This window comes from Phyllobates terribilis, unplaced genomic scaffold, assembly GCF_046119375.1.
Source record: "Phyllobates terribilis strain yellow unplaced genomic scaffold, ASM4611937v1 Scaffold_3__8_contigs__length_932513732, whole genome shotgun sequence".
Taxonomy (NCBI): domain Eukaryota; kingdom Metazoa; phylum Chordata; class Amphibia; order Anura; family Dendrobatidae; genus Phyllobates; species Phyllobates terribilis.
Genome location: NW_027362763.1, coordinates 53,890,053 through 53,903,722, shown reverse-complemented (window position 1 = coordinate 53,903,722; position 13,670 = coordinate 53,890,053). Strand labels below are relative to the sequence as shown.

Here is a 13,670-nt window from a genome sequence, read left to right as displayed (position 1 = left end):
TGCAACGATGGTTCCCCCGTCCTGGCCTCCATCCTGCAACGATGGTTCCCCCGTCCTGGCCCCCATCCTGTAACGATGGTTCCCCGTCCTGGCCCCCATCCTGCAACGATGGTTCCCTGTCCTGGCCCCCATCCTGCAGCGATGGTTCCCCCGTCCTGACACCCCTGTCCTGCAACGATGGTCCCCTGTCCTGCAGCAATGGTTCCCTGTCCTGGCCCCCATCCTGCAACGATGGTTCCCCCGTCTTGACACCCCTGTCCTGCAACGATGGTCCCCTGTCCTGCAGACATGGTTCCCCGTCCTGTAACTATGGTTCCCTGTCCTGGCCCCCATCCTGCAACGATGGTTCCCTGTCCTGGCCCCCATCCTGCAACGATGGTTCCCCCGTCCTGACACCCCTGTCCTGCAACGATGGTCCCCTGTCCTGCAGCAATGGTTCCCTGTCCTGGCCCCCATCCTGCAACGATGGTTCCCCCGTCTTGACACCCCTGTCCTGCAACGATGGTCCCCTGTCCTGCAGACATGGTTCCCCGTCCTGTAACTATGGTTCCCCGTCCTGGCCCCCATCCTGCAACGATGGTTCCCCCGTCCTGGCCCCCATCCTGCAACGATGGTTCCCCCGTCCTGGCCCCCATCCTGCAACGATGGTTCCCCCGTCCTGGCCCCCATCCTGCAACGATGGTTCCCTGTTCTGGCCCCCATCCTGCAACGATGGTTCCTCGTCCTGTAACGATGGTTCCCCCTTCTTGACACCCCTGTCCTGCAACGATGGTCCCCTGTCCTGCAGACATGGTTCCCCGTCCTGGCCCCCATCCTGCAACGATGGTTCCCCCGTCTTGACACCCCTGTCCTGCAACGATGGTCCCCTGTCCTGCAACGATGGTCCCCTGTCCTGCAGACATGGTTCCCCGTCCTGCAGCGATGGTTCCCTGTCCTGGCCCCCATCCTGCAACGATGGTTCCCCCGTCCTGGCCCCCATCCTGCAACGATGGTTCCCCCGTCCTGGCCCCCATCCTGTAACGATGGTTCCCCCGTCCTGGCCCCCATCCTGTAACGATGGTTCCCCCGTCCTGGCCCCCATCCTGCAACGATGGTTCCCTGTCCTGGCCCCCATCCTGCAACGATGGTTCCCCCGTCCTGGCCCCCATCCTGCAACGATGGTTCCCCCGTCCTGGCCCCCATCCTGTAACGATGGTTCCCCCGTCCTGGCCCCCATCCTGTAACGATGGTTCCCCCGTCCTGGCCCCCATCCTGCAACGATGGTTCCCTGTCCTGGCCCCCATCCTGCAACGATGGTTCCCCCGTCTTGACACCCCTGTCCTGCAACGATGGTCCCCTGTCCTGCAGACATGGTTCCCCGTCCTGTAACTATGGTTCCCTGTCCTGGCCCCCATCCTGCAACGATGGTTCCTCGTCCTGTAACGATGGTTCCCCCTTCTTGACACCCCTGTCCTGCAACGATGGTCCCCTGTCCTGCAGACATGGTTCCCCGTCCTGGCCCCCATCCTGCAACGATGGTTCCCCCGTCTTGACACCCCTGTCCTGCAACGATGGTCCCCTGTCCTGCAGACATGGTTCCCCGTCCTGCAGCGATGGTTCCCTGTCCTGGCCCCCATCCTGCAACGATGGTTCCCCCGTCCTGCAACGATGGTCCCCCGTCCTGACACCCTTGTCCTGTCACCAATTGTGCAGCGATGGTCCCCCGTCCTGCAGCGATGGTCCCCCGTCCTGGCATCCCCGTCCTGCAGCGATGGTCCCCTGTCCTGACACCCCCGTCCTGTCACCCGTCCTGCAGCGGTGGTCCCCCGGCCCCATCCTAGGCATATTGGCCTCTGATAGGCCGGTGGCTTTCTGCTCTGCAATACCTGTCATCTGAATGTGTGTCCAAGTACCACGGGCCTGGTCACAGTCACACCCTTTGCAGCCGCAATCATTATGCCCCTGAATGTGAGTAAACCGAAAAAGAGTCTATTACCAGTCCACAGGAGGTGATCTGATACCCACCCCCCTGTCCGTCCGATTATGACTTCCCGGGGAGCTTTTTCAAGAGCCATAACGGTTTACTCTTCCATTGACATGGCCGTATGAAGCCTGTTTTTTTTTTTGCGGGACTAGTTGCAGGAAATGATCAAAAAACATCAATTATGGAGTTTAGTTTTTTTCTTTCCGACATGCATGTTCCAGGTTAAATAATTTTATATTTTTATTGATCACACTCTTACGGATGTGTTGATAAAAAATGTTTTTTGCGTTTTTGTTTTCGTTTTTTTACTTTTTTCATTTTTATATTTTTGCATTTGGAACACAGGCGATTTACATTTGTTTTTATTTTTACCAATTGGACTTCTAATGAGTACAGAGATGGTGGTGACAGTCCTTTAGCAGGTCCCCAGCTGTCATACTAACCCATCAGACATCATCCATGTGTATAATGCTGGCCCAGATTCTGAACCCATTTTATACACTGGCACCCAGCATCCATCATTACATGTACATATGGTGGATGTCACAAAGGGGTTAAGTTAATGGACAACCCCTTTAATTCGCTCGCCCTCAAATGATAATGAGATGACTCTGCTCATTCTGACTCAATCTATACAGCAAAGCTGAAAAGTGAGCATCGGCATTCAGGAAGTGTTCATTTGCCTCCTCTAGTGGGCAGTGTGAGAAATGCAGTATTTTTTTTTTTTTTTTTACTTTGGATGTACCATTATTATTATTTTTTTTTTATCCATGTTTTCAGATGGAGTGAGGTCACCCGTAAGGTTGAATTGTGGATCCAGATCTTAGAACTGAATGAAAATGGAGAGTTCTGTCCTGTGGAAGTCGTCCCTGCCAAAGATGTTCAGACAGGAGGCATCTATCAGCTGAGACAGGTATTACACCCAACTGGTCTGAATACAGACTTTCCCATTACTAAGATAGATAACGGTTGGTGCTCATGAAGTTCTATGCAGCTGGCAGCTCCTCCCCCTCCATAGAACTTTATGAGCACCAACTGTCATCTACTATCTTAATAATGGGGAAATCGGTCTTCACTGAAAACAGATTTTACCCGGGATTTGAGAATGAGTGATCAGTCCTGGAGGAGAAAGAAGCTGATTTCTCTGATAAGATATATTACAAAGTTGCTTATTTTCATGCGTACTATTGATTTTATGGATTAAAAATAAAAACGAAGGTTACTCTTTTAAGGATGAACCCTGTTATCCCCTGTCCCATTTTATGTCGCCAGGAAACCCAGTGGTCCGATTGAGGTGGGGGGGGGGATCTCCTTTGACCATGTCATGGTCACTCTCGACTGCCACAATTAAAGGGTTTATCGACCGTGATAGGAAGTAACTCCAATCCGGGCTGTTACAGCAGGATCTAGGTTGTCAAAAAACCGCAGCACAGTAGGGCAACATAAAAAAAAGCTGCAAAAAAAAGAATTCTGCTGCTTTCTAACATGGTTTGCATTTCAGATATTCACCTTTTTCAAGATCTCTGCTTGCTTGTCAGCCATTTGAGGACTCAATTTATAATAAAATTCACAAAGCTCGGATGAATCCATTGCGCTTTGGACTCCGTTGACTTACAGTGGGGTCATTTGTGTTTTGCTGTGGGGTCTGACATTTTGAATGGGGGAAAAAATATAGCTGGATTGGATTATTTTTTCCATCGGAAACACCGTTCTCTGTGACGGATCCTCCAGCAAAGTTGTTAACTGAGACTTATTGGCCCAAAAAGAACAGACTAAAGTGTACCGAAAATGGTGGGATCAGCCAACAATCTAATCTGCATGGGGGCCGCATGACTCTTCCCCCAACAGAAGGGGATCCGGCCTGGTGAATTTTAGCAGACAAACGTTTTGTTCTCCTAAGAGATGAACCGCTAGCAGAAGAGTCAGGGGAGATGGCTGTCGTCCCAATGATCGTTTGACCCCAAAGATAATTTGGCCGACTGCTATCCAATTTGTATGTGGGGTGATAAGTAGGTAGTAAAAAAAAGTGTGAGCTACGACTTCTTTCACGTCCCATGTCAGCTCGGCCCGCCCCCCCCTGCCGCTCTGGCTCGGCCCGGCCTTCCCCACCGCTCTGGCTCGGCCCGGCCCCCCCCCCCCCCTTCCCCGCCGCTCTGGCTCGGCCCGGCCCCCCCTTCCCCGCCGCTCTGGCTCGGCCCGGCCTTCCCCCTTCCCTGCCTCTCTGACTCGGCCCGGACTTCCCCCTTCCCCGCCGCTCTGGCTCGGCCTGGCCTTCCCCCTTCCCCGCCGCTCTGGCTCGGCCCGGCCTTCCCCCTTCCCCGCCGCTGTGGCTCGGCCTGGCCTTCCCCGCCGCTCTGGCTCGGCCCGGCCTTCCCCCTTCCCCGCCGCTCTGGCTCGGCCCGGCCTTCCCCCTTCCCCGCCGCTCTGGCTCGGCCCGGCCTTCCCCGCCGCTCTGGCTCGGCCCGGCCTTCCCCCTTCCCCGCCGCTCTGGCTCGGCCCGGCCTTCCCCCTTCCCCGCCGCTCTGGCTCGGCCCGGCCTTCCCCCTTCCCCGCCGCTCTGGCTCGGCCCGGCCTTCCCCCTTCCCCGCCGCTCTGGCTCGGCCCGGCCTTCCCCCTTCCCCGCCGCTCTGGCTCGGCCCGGCCTTCCCCCTTCCCCGCCGCTCTGGCTCGGCCCGGCCTTCCCCCTTCCCCGCCGCTCTGGCCCGGCCTTCCCCCTTCCCCGCCGCTCTGGCCCGGCCTTCCCCCTTCCCCGCCGCTCTGGCCCGGCCTTCCCCCTTCCCCGCCGCTCTGGCCCGGCCTTCCCCCTTCCCCGCCGCTCTGGCCCGGCCTTCCCCCTTCCCCGCCGCTCTGGCCCGGCCTTCCCCCTTCCCCGCCGCTCTGGCCCGGCCTTCCCCCTTCCCCGCCGCTCTGGCTCGGCCCGGCCTTCCCCGCCGCTCTGGCTCGGCCCGGCCTTCCCCGCCGCTCTGGCTCGGCCCGGCCTTCCCCGCCGCTCTGGCTCGGCCCGGCCTTCCCCGCCGCTCTGGCTCGGCCCGGCCTTCCCCGCCGCTCTGGCTCGGCCCGGCCTTCCCCGCCGCTCTGGCTCGGCCCGGCCTTCCCCGCCGCTCTGGCTCGGCCCGGCCTTCCCCGCCGCTCTGGCTCGGCCCGGCCTTCCCCGCCGCTCTGGCTCGGCCCGGCCTTCCCCGCCGCTCTGGCTCGGCCCGGCCTTCCCCGCCGCTCTGGCTCGGCCCGGCCTTCCCCGCCGCTCTGGCTCGGCCCGGCCTTCCCCGCCGCTCTGGCTCGGCCCGGCCTTCCCCGCCGCTCTGGCTCGGCCCGGCCTTCCCCGCCGCTCTGGCTCGGCCCGGCCTTCCCCGCCGCTCTGGCTCGGCCCGGCCTTCCCCGCCGCTCTGGCTCGGCCCGGCCTTCCCCCTTCCCCGCCGCTCTGGCCTCTCTGACACGAGACCTGGGATAGGGAAGCCAACAGACAATTAGGGCACCGGACTTTTTAATAATAAGTCACCACTTAACCAGTTCAAAGCCAGTACATTTTTACCTATTCTAGACCAGGCACATTTTAATTTTTTGGGCATGAAGTTTTCTTTTTCTTGCGCCAGTAGTCAAATATTTTTTTTATTGTTATTATGATACATGGGTCCTAATTTTTCTCAATCTTTTTGCTTTTTAGTGGGTAAAATGCAAAGCAATAAAAAAAATAAGGGTCCGTTTATCACATTTCTGGCACTAAGGACCTTTTTGTAACAGATATCTTTATATATGGGACAGGGTTAGGAAGGGCGGTGCGGCCTGATGTTCCTCCGTTGTGGGTATTTGGTGTTCGGAGACGATGATAGCGCGGTGTTCATGTCAGCCATCGGAGTCGGCAGAGCGGTCCATACCCCCTGATTAGCCTTCTCCCATCCCCCGTCTGGAGCTCCGTATCCGGGTAATGAGTTGCTGAGTGGCAGCAGTAATGGAGGTAATGAGGGGAGCGTTTACCTGTGTTTGTTGGCGGAGCGGAGGATCAGACGCGCGCGGTGAACGGCTCTCCCAGGAGCTGCCAGGAAACGTCTGAGCCGCGGCTAATTGCTCCCCAGCTCGGTAATAACCAATTTCCCTCACCTTGTTGCTGCAATTACTGTCTGCGCTATTTTGTTAATTTTTCCCTAAAGTTTAGAGCTAATTAGCCAGTAATTTACATTAGCCGCCGCTCTGCGGGAAGAAGCATTCCTGTACGGCTCCGTGAGAGGAGCTCACCGATACCTAACCTGTGACCCCAAAACCTGCCGTCATTGGAAATTTTCTGTCCAAATAAGAAAAGCAAAACCTAAATCAATGATCTGACATCCGATAATCCAGAATCATTGATCATTTCCCGCACAGAGCTGCAGAGTAATGTATCCGCCCGTATCCTTCTCTGCGCAGGGGCAGTCTCGGCGTCTGCAGGTGGAGGTGCGATCCGTGCAAGACTCTGGAACACTGCCACTAATAGAGGACTCCATACTGTCCGTGTCCGTGGGGTGCGTGAAAATAGTGCACACCAAGACCGGCAAGGGGCAAGATGTGCATCATCAGGTGAGAGATTTAATATCATCTATGTATCTATCTATCTCCTAGCTGCCAATCGATTGCGTTTTTACACTGGATGTAAAAAGTCTACACACCCCTGCGTGAGAAAAATAATAATAATTTCAGAACTTTTTTTCCACCTTTAATGTTGTCTATAAACTGCACAAATCCTTTGAGAAGTAAACTGAAATCTTTTTGGGTGGTAAAAGAAAAATAGAGAAATAAAATAATGTGGTTGTATAAATATTCACACCCTTAAAACTAATACTTTGGTGAAGTCCCCTTTGAATTTTTCACAGCATTGAGTCTTCATGGGTCGGGGTCTATCACACAGCGTATCTAGAATTGACAATCTTTGCCCCCCCCCCCCCCCCTTCCTCGCAGTAGCTCCAAATCTGTCAGATTGTGGGGGCATGTCCTGTGTGCAGCGCCCTCCTCAGGTCACCCACAGATTATCAGTTGGATTCAGGTCTGGGCTCGGGCTGGGCTTTTTCAAAACTGTGATCATTTTATGGGGATGCCGTTCTTTTGTAGTTTAGGTCGCTTATGGTGCTGAAAGGTGAAATTCCTCTTCACCTTCAGTTTTTTAGCAGAGACCTGAAGATTTTGTTGCAAAATTGCCTGATCTTTAGAACTGTTGATATTTCTCCCCACCTTGACTAAAGCCCCAGTTCAAGCTGCCGAAAAAAAGCCACAAAACGCCATGCTGCCTCCACCATGCCTCACTGTTGTGTATGGTGTTATTTTGGTGATGCAGTGTGTGCCTTTTTTTTTTTAATTATGGCCAAAAAGCTCAACCCTGGTCTTTACAGACAAAACACGTTTCCTGCTTTTGGCTGATGTGATGGAGGTTTTGACAAAATATAGCCGAGCTTGGATGTTTTTCTTTGTAAGAAAAAGCTTCCATCTTGCCACCCCATTCCGCAGGCCAGACAAATGAAGAATAGTGGAAGATTTTTGTCACATGCAGGACCCAACCAGGACTGGCCAGAAGTTCCTGCAGCTCCTCTAATGTTGCTGCCAGCTTCTTGGCAGCCTCCCAGACCAATTGTTTTCTTATCGTTCTCAGAAATTTTTGAAGGACGTCCAGTTCTAGATAACGTCATTTATGCCAAATTTAAGCCACTTTCTTGGGGATGTCTTCAATCTCTGTATTTTGTCTTTCAGGATGGTGGAGAAGATATTGACAGCTACCAGGTAAATATTTCTCTATCTCCCTATATGCTTTAGTTCGCTGGGCTCCCCTGACCCGCGGCGCTGGGCTCCCCTGACCCGCGGCGCTGGGCTCCCCTGACCCGCGGCGCTGGGCTCCCCTGACCCGCGGCGCTGGGCTCCCCTGACCCGCGGCGCTGGGCTCCCCTGACCCGCGGCGCTGGGCTACACACCAAATTCACAGAGAAAATGAAGGTAGATATTAGTAAGTGTCTGCTACATTTTCAAAAATGACAATATCTCTTAAAGAGGACAGGAACATATGTACTGCGCTGCGGGATATGTTGCCGCTATACTGCCTCACCTGCCACATCCCGTCATGATGAGAAGATGCCATCACTTGAGCGACTTTGCAGTAACCTTGTCGGGCTTGGTTCGGTGCCACGAGGCTCCTCGGCCCGGCAGCACCCCCCGTTTACGACCATCTCTTTTCTCCGCACATCAGTCATAATCCAGTATTTTATGTCTCGTCTCATCCACTCCGCTGCTGACGGTCTCTCCCCCGTGTGATTCCTCGGCCTTCAAGGCCTTCCTCATTACTGATCATTAATGCGTCTTCACGTTTTTATCGACCCTGTCAGTCTTTTGATCTGGGATTTATTTACTGCCACCCAATTACTAAAACTGGAAATGTTCCTCCAAGGGTCCTGTAAAATGCGAGAAGCGTGGGCCCGTCTCGGGGGGCTGCATGCACTGGCATAATGCTGTCCGTCATAGTGCTAGAAGCAAAAGGTTTATTTCTATGTACACGTCTGCACTGTCCTATCTGCATTCAACCCCGTCAGTGTATGCTACAAGCTTCTGAATGGAATGCCCGAACTGCAGTAAAGACTGACACACAGGGTGGATAATCAAACCATCCGATCCTTGTGTCCCACAACATCAGCTTCAGTGCATTATTCCTGTTTCTGTAGACTATCCGCACATAAATCACACCAGCAGGAGTGTGAAGGGATAAGGTTACACACTGTCGTGGCTCACAGCTAGTCTTAGTGATTCAGGGTCTGCGCTGAAGGTCTGAGATGAACATGGTTTGCAGACGACGTGTACATTTTGCATCAGGATTTATTATTACATGTTAGTTGGAAAACTAAACTTACTCCGACCCCAGACCAGTCCCCTAAACTTACTCCGACCCCAGGCCAGTCCCCTAAACTTACTCCGACCCCAGGCCAGTCCCCTAAACTTACTCCGACCCCAGGCCAGTCCCCTAAACTTAATCCGACCCCAGGCCAGTCCCCTAAACTTGCTCCGACCCCAGGCCAGTCCCCTAAACTTGCTCCGACCCCAGGCCAGTCCCCTAAACTTGCTCGGACCCCAGGCCAGTCCCCTAAACTTACTCGGACCCCAGGCCAGTCCCCTAAACTTACTCGGACCCCAGGCCAGTCCCCTAAACTTACTCGGACCCCAGGCCAGTCCCCTAAACTTACTCGGACCCCAGGCCAGTCCCCTAAACTTACTCCGACCCCAGACCAGTCCCCTAAACTTACTCCGACCCCAGGCCAGTCCCCTAAACTTACTCCGACCCCAGGCCAGTCCCCTAAACTTACTCCGACCCCAGGCCAGTCCCCTAAACTTAATCCGACCCCAGGCCAGTCCCCTAAACTTGCTCCGACCCCAGGCCAGTCCCCTAAACTTGCTCCGACCCCAGGCCAGTCCCCTAAACTTGCTCCGGACCCCAGGCCAGTCCCCTAAACTTACTCGGACCCCAGGCCAGTCCCCTAAACTTACTCGGACCCCAGGCCAGTCCCCTAAACTTACTCGGACCCCAGGCCAGTCCCCTAAACTTACTCGGACCCCAGGCCAGTCCCCTAAACTTACTCGGACCCCAGGCCAGTCCCCTAAACTTACTCGGACCCCAGGCCAGTCCCCTAAACTTACTCGGACCCCAGGCCAGTCCCCTAAACTTACTCGGACCCCAGGCCAGTCCCCTAAACTTACTCGGACCCCAGGCCAGTCCCCTAAACTTACTCGGACCCCAGGCCAGTCCCCTAAACTTACTCGGACCCCAGGCCAGTCCCCTAAACTTACTCGGACCCCAGGCCAGTCCCCTAAACTTACTCGGACCCCAGGCCAGTCCCCTAAACTTACTCGGACCCCAGGCCAGTCCCCTAAACTTACTCGGACCCCAGGCCAGTCCCCTAAACTTACTCGGACCCCAGGCCAGTCCCCTAAACTTACTCGGACCCCAGGCCAGTCCCCTAAACTTACTCGGACCCCAGGCCAGTCCCCTAAACTTACTCGGACCCCAGGCCAGTCCCCTAAACTTACTCGGACCCCAGGCCAGTCCCCTAAACTTACTCGGACCCCAGGCCAGTCCCCTAAACTTACTCGGACCCCAGGCCAGTCCCCTAAACTTACTCGGACCCCAGGCCAGTCCCCTAAACTTACTCGGACCCCAGGCCAGTCCCCTAAACTTACTCGGACCCCAGGCCAGTCCCCTAAACTTACTCGGACCCCAGGCCAGTCCCCTAAACTTACTCGGACCCCAGGCCAGTCCCCTAAACTTACTCGGACCCCAGGCCAGTCCCCTAAACTTACTCGGACCCCAGGCCAGTCCCCTAAACTTACTCGGACCCCAGGCCAGTCCCCTAAACTTACTCGGACCCCAGGCCAGTCCCCTAAACTTACTCGGACCCCAGGCCAGTCCCCTAAACTTACTCGGACCCCAGGCCAGTCCCCTAAACTTACTCGGACCCCAGGCCAGTCCCCTAAACTTACTCGGACCCCAGGCCAGTCCCCTAAACTTACTCGGACCCCAGGCCAGTCCCCTAAACTTACTCGGACCCCAGGCCAGTCCCCTAAACTTACTCGGACCCCAGGCCAGTCCCCTAAACTTACTCGGACCCCAGGCCAGTCCCCTAAACTTACTCGGACCCCAGGCCAGTCCCCTAAACTTACTCGGACCCCAGGCCAGTCCCCTAAACTTACTCGGACCCCAGGCCAGTCCCCTAAACTTACTCGGACCCCAGGCCAGTCCCCTAAACTTACTCGGACCCCAGGCCAGTCCCCTAAACTTACTCGGACCCCAGGCCAGTCCCCTAAACTTACTCGGACCCCAGGCCAGTCCCCTAAACTTACTCGGACCCCAGGCCAGTCCCCTAAACTTACTCGGACCCCAGGCCAGTCCCCTAAACTTACTCGGACCCCAGGCCAGTCCCCTAAACTTACTCGGACCCCAGGCCAGTCCCCTAAACTTACTCGGACCCCAGGCCAGTCCCCTAAACTTACTCGGACCCCAGGCCAGTCCCCTAAACTTACTCGGACCCCAGGCCAGTCCCCTAAACTTACTCGGACCCCAGGCCAGTCCCCTAAACTTACTCGGACCCCAGGCCAGTCCCCTAAACTTACTCGGACCCCAGGCCAGTCCCCTAAACTTACTCGGACCCCAGGCCAGTCCCCTAAACTTACTCGGACCCCAGGCCAGTCCCCTAAACTTACTCGGGCCCCAGGCCAGTCCCCTAAGCTTACTCGGGCCCCAGGCCAGTCCCCTAAGCTTACTCGGGCCCCAGGCCAGTCCCCTAAGCTTACTCGGGCCCCAGGCCAGTCCCCTAAGCTTACTCGGGCCCCAGGCCAGTCCCCTAAGCTTACTCGGGCCCCAGGCCAGTCCCCTAAGCTTACTCGGGCCCCAGGCCAGTCCCCTAAGCTTACTCGGGCCCCAGGCCAGTCCCCTAAGCTTACTCGGGCCCCAGGCCAGTCCCCTAAGCTTACTCGGGCCCCAGGCCAGTCCCCTAAGCTTACTCGGGCCCCAGGCCAGTCCCCTAAGCTTACTCGGGCCCCAGGCCAGTCCCCTAAGCTTACTCGGGCCCCAGGCCAGTCCCCTAAGCTTACTCGGGCCCCAGGCCAGTCCCCTAAGCTTACTCGGGCCCCAGGCCAGTCCCCTAAGCTTACTCGGGCCCCAGGCCAGTCCCCTAAGCTTACTCGGGCCCCAGGCCAGTCCCCTAAGCTTACTCGGGCCCCAGGCCAGTCCCCTAAGCTTACTCGGGCCCCAGGCCAGTCCCCTAAGCTTACTCGGGCCCCAGGCCAGTCCCCTAAGCTTACTCGGGCCCCAGGCCAGTCCCCTAAGCTTACTCGGGCCCCAGGCCAGTCCCCTAAGCTTACTCGGGCCCCAGGCCAGTCCCCTAAGCTTACTCGGGCCCCAGGCCAGTCCCCTAAGCTTACTCGGGCCCCAGGCCAGTCCCCTAAGCTTACTCGGGCCCCAGGCCAGTCCCCTAAGCTTACTCGGGCCCCAGGCCAGTCCCCTAAGCTTACTCGGGCCCCAGGCCAGTCCCCTAAGCTTACTCGGGCCCCAGGCCAGTCCCCTAAGCTTACTCGGGCCCCAGGCCAGTCCCCTAAGCTTACTCGGGCCCCAGGCCAGTCCCCTAAGCTTACTCGGGCCCCAGGCCAGTCCCCTAAGCTTACTCGGGCCCCAGGCCAGTCCCCTAAGCTTACTCGGGCCCCAGGCCAGTCCCCTAAGCTTACTCGGGCCCCAGGCCAGTCCCCTAAGCTTACTCGGGCCCCAGGCCAGTCCCCTAAGCTTACTCGGGCCCCAGGCCAGTCCCCTAAGCTTACTCGGGCCCCAGGCCAGTCCCCTAAGCTTACTCGGGCCCCAGGCCAGTCCCCTAAGCTTACTCCGGCCCCAGGCCAGTCCCCTAAGCTTACTCCGGCCCCAGGCCAGTCCCCTAAGCTTACTCCGGCCCCAGGCCAGTCCCCTAAGCTTACTCCGGCCCCAGGCCAGTCCCCTAAGCTTACTCCGGCCCCAGGCCAGTCCCCTAAGCTTACTCCGGCCCCAGGCCAGTCCCCTAAGCTTACTCCGGCCCCAGGCCAGTCCCCTAAGCTTACTCCGGCCCCAGGCCAGTCCCCTAAGCTTACTCCGGCCCCAGGCCAGTCCCCTAAGCTTACTCCGGCCCCAGGCCAGTCCCCTAAGCTTACTCCGGCCCCAGGCCAGTCCCCTAAGCTTACTCCGGCCCCAGGCCAGTCCCCTAAGCTTACTCCGGCCCCAGGCCAGTCCCCTAAGCTTACTCCGGCCCCAGGCCAGTCCCCTAAGCTTACTCCGGCCCCAGGCCAGTCCCCTAAGCTTACTCCGGCCCCAGGCCAGTCCCCTAAGCTTACTCCGGCCCCAGGCCAGTCCCCTAAGCTTACTCCGGCCCCAGGCCAGTCCCCTAAGCTTACTCCGGCCCCAGGCCAGTCCCCTAAGCTTACTCCGGCCCCAGGCCAGTCCCCTAAGCTTACTCCGGCCCCAGGCCAGTCCCCTAAGCTTACTCCGGCCCCAGGCCAGTCCCCTAAGCTTACTCCGGCCCCAGGCCAGTCCCCTAAGCTTACTCCGGCCCCAGGCCAGTCCCCTAAGCTTACTCCGGCCCCAGGCCAGTCCCCTAAGCTTACTCCGGCCCCAGGCCAGTCCCCTAAGCTTACTCCGGCCCCAGGCCAGTCCCCTAAGCTTACTCCGGCCCCAGGCCAGTCCCCTAAGCTTACTCCGGCCCCAGGCCAGTCCCCTAAGCTTACTCCGGCCCCAGGCCAGTCCCCTAAGCTTACTCCGGCCCCAGGCCAGTCCCCTAAGCTTACTCCGGCCCCAGGCCAGTCCCCTAAGCTTACTCCGGCCCCAGGCCAGTCCCCTAAGCTTACTCCGGCCCCAGGCCAGTCCCCTAAGCTTACTCCGGCCCCAGGCCAGTCCCCTAAGCTTACTCCGGCCCCAGGCCAGTCCCCTAAGCTTACTCCGGCCCCAGGCCAGTCCCCTAAGCTTACTCCGGCCCCAGGCCAGTCCCCTAAGCTTACTCCGGCCCCAGGCCAGTCCCCTAAGCTTACTCCGGCCCCAGGCCAGTCCCCTAAGCTTACTCCGGCCCCAGGCCAGTCCCCTAAGCTTACTCCGGCCCCAGGCCAGTCCCCTAAGCTTACTCCGGCCCCAGGCCAGTCCCCTAAGCTTACTCCGGCCCCAGGCCAGTCCCCTAAGCTTACTCCGGCCCCAGGCCAGTCCCCT

General features: G+C 57.6%; 1 protein-coding gene across 1 annotated transcript in view; it reads left to right on the top strand.

The window, feature by feature from the left end:
• KIF13B (kinesin family member 13B) overlaps nt 1-13,670 on the top strand; it is a 205,660-nt gene that overhangs the window by 132,743 nt on the left and 59,247 nt on the right. The window contains exons 24-28 of the mRNA XM_073673434.1: nt 2,744-2,876; nt 6,362-6,511; nt 7,673-7,702; nt 8,780-9,338; nt 9,400-11,139. Coding sequence (XP_073529535.1) covers nt 2,744-2,876; nt 6,362-6,511; nt 7,673-7,702; nt 8,780-9,338; nt 9,400-11,139 — 2,612 coding nt within the window. The remainder of the gene's footprint in view (nt 1-2,743; nt 2,877-6,361; nt 6,512-7,672; nt 7,703-8,779; nt 9,339-9,399; nt 11,140-13,670) is intronic.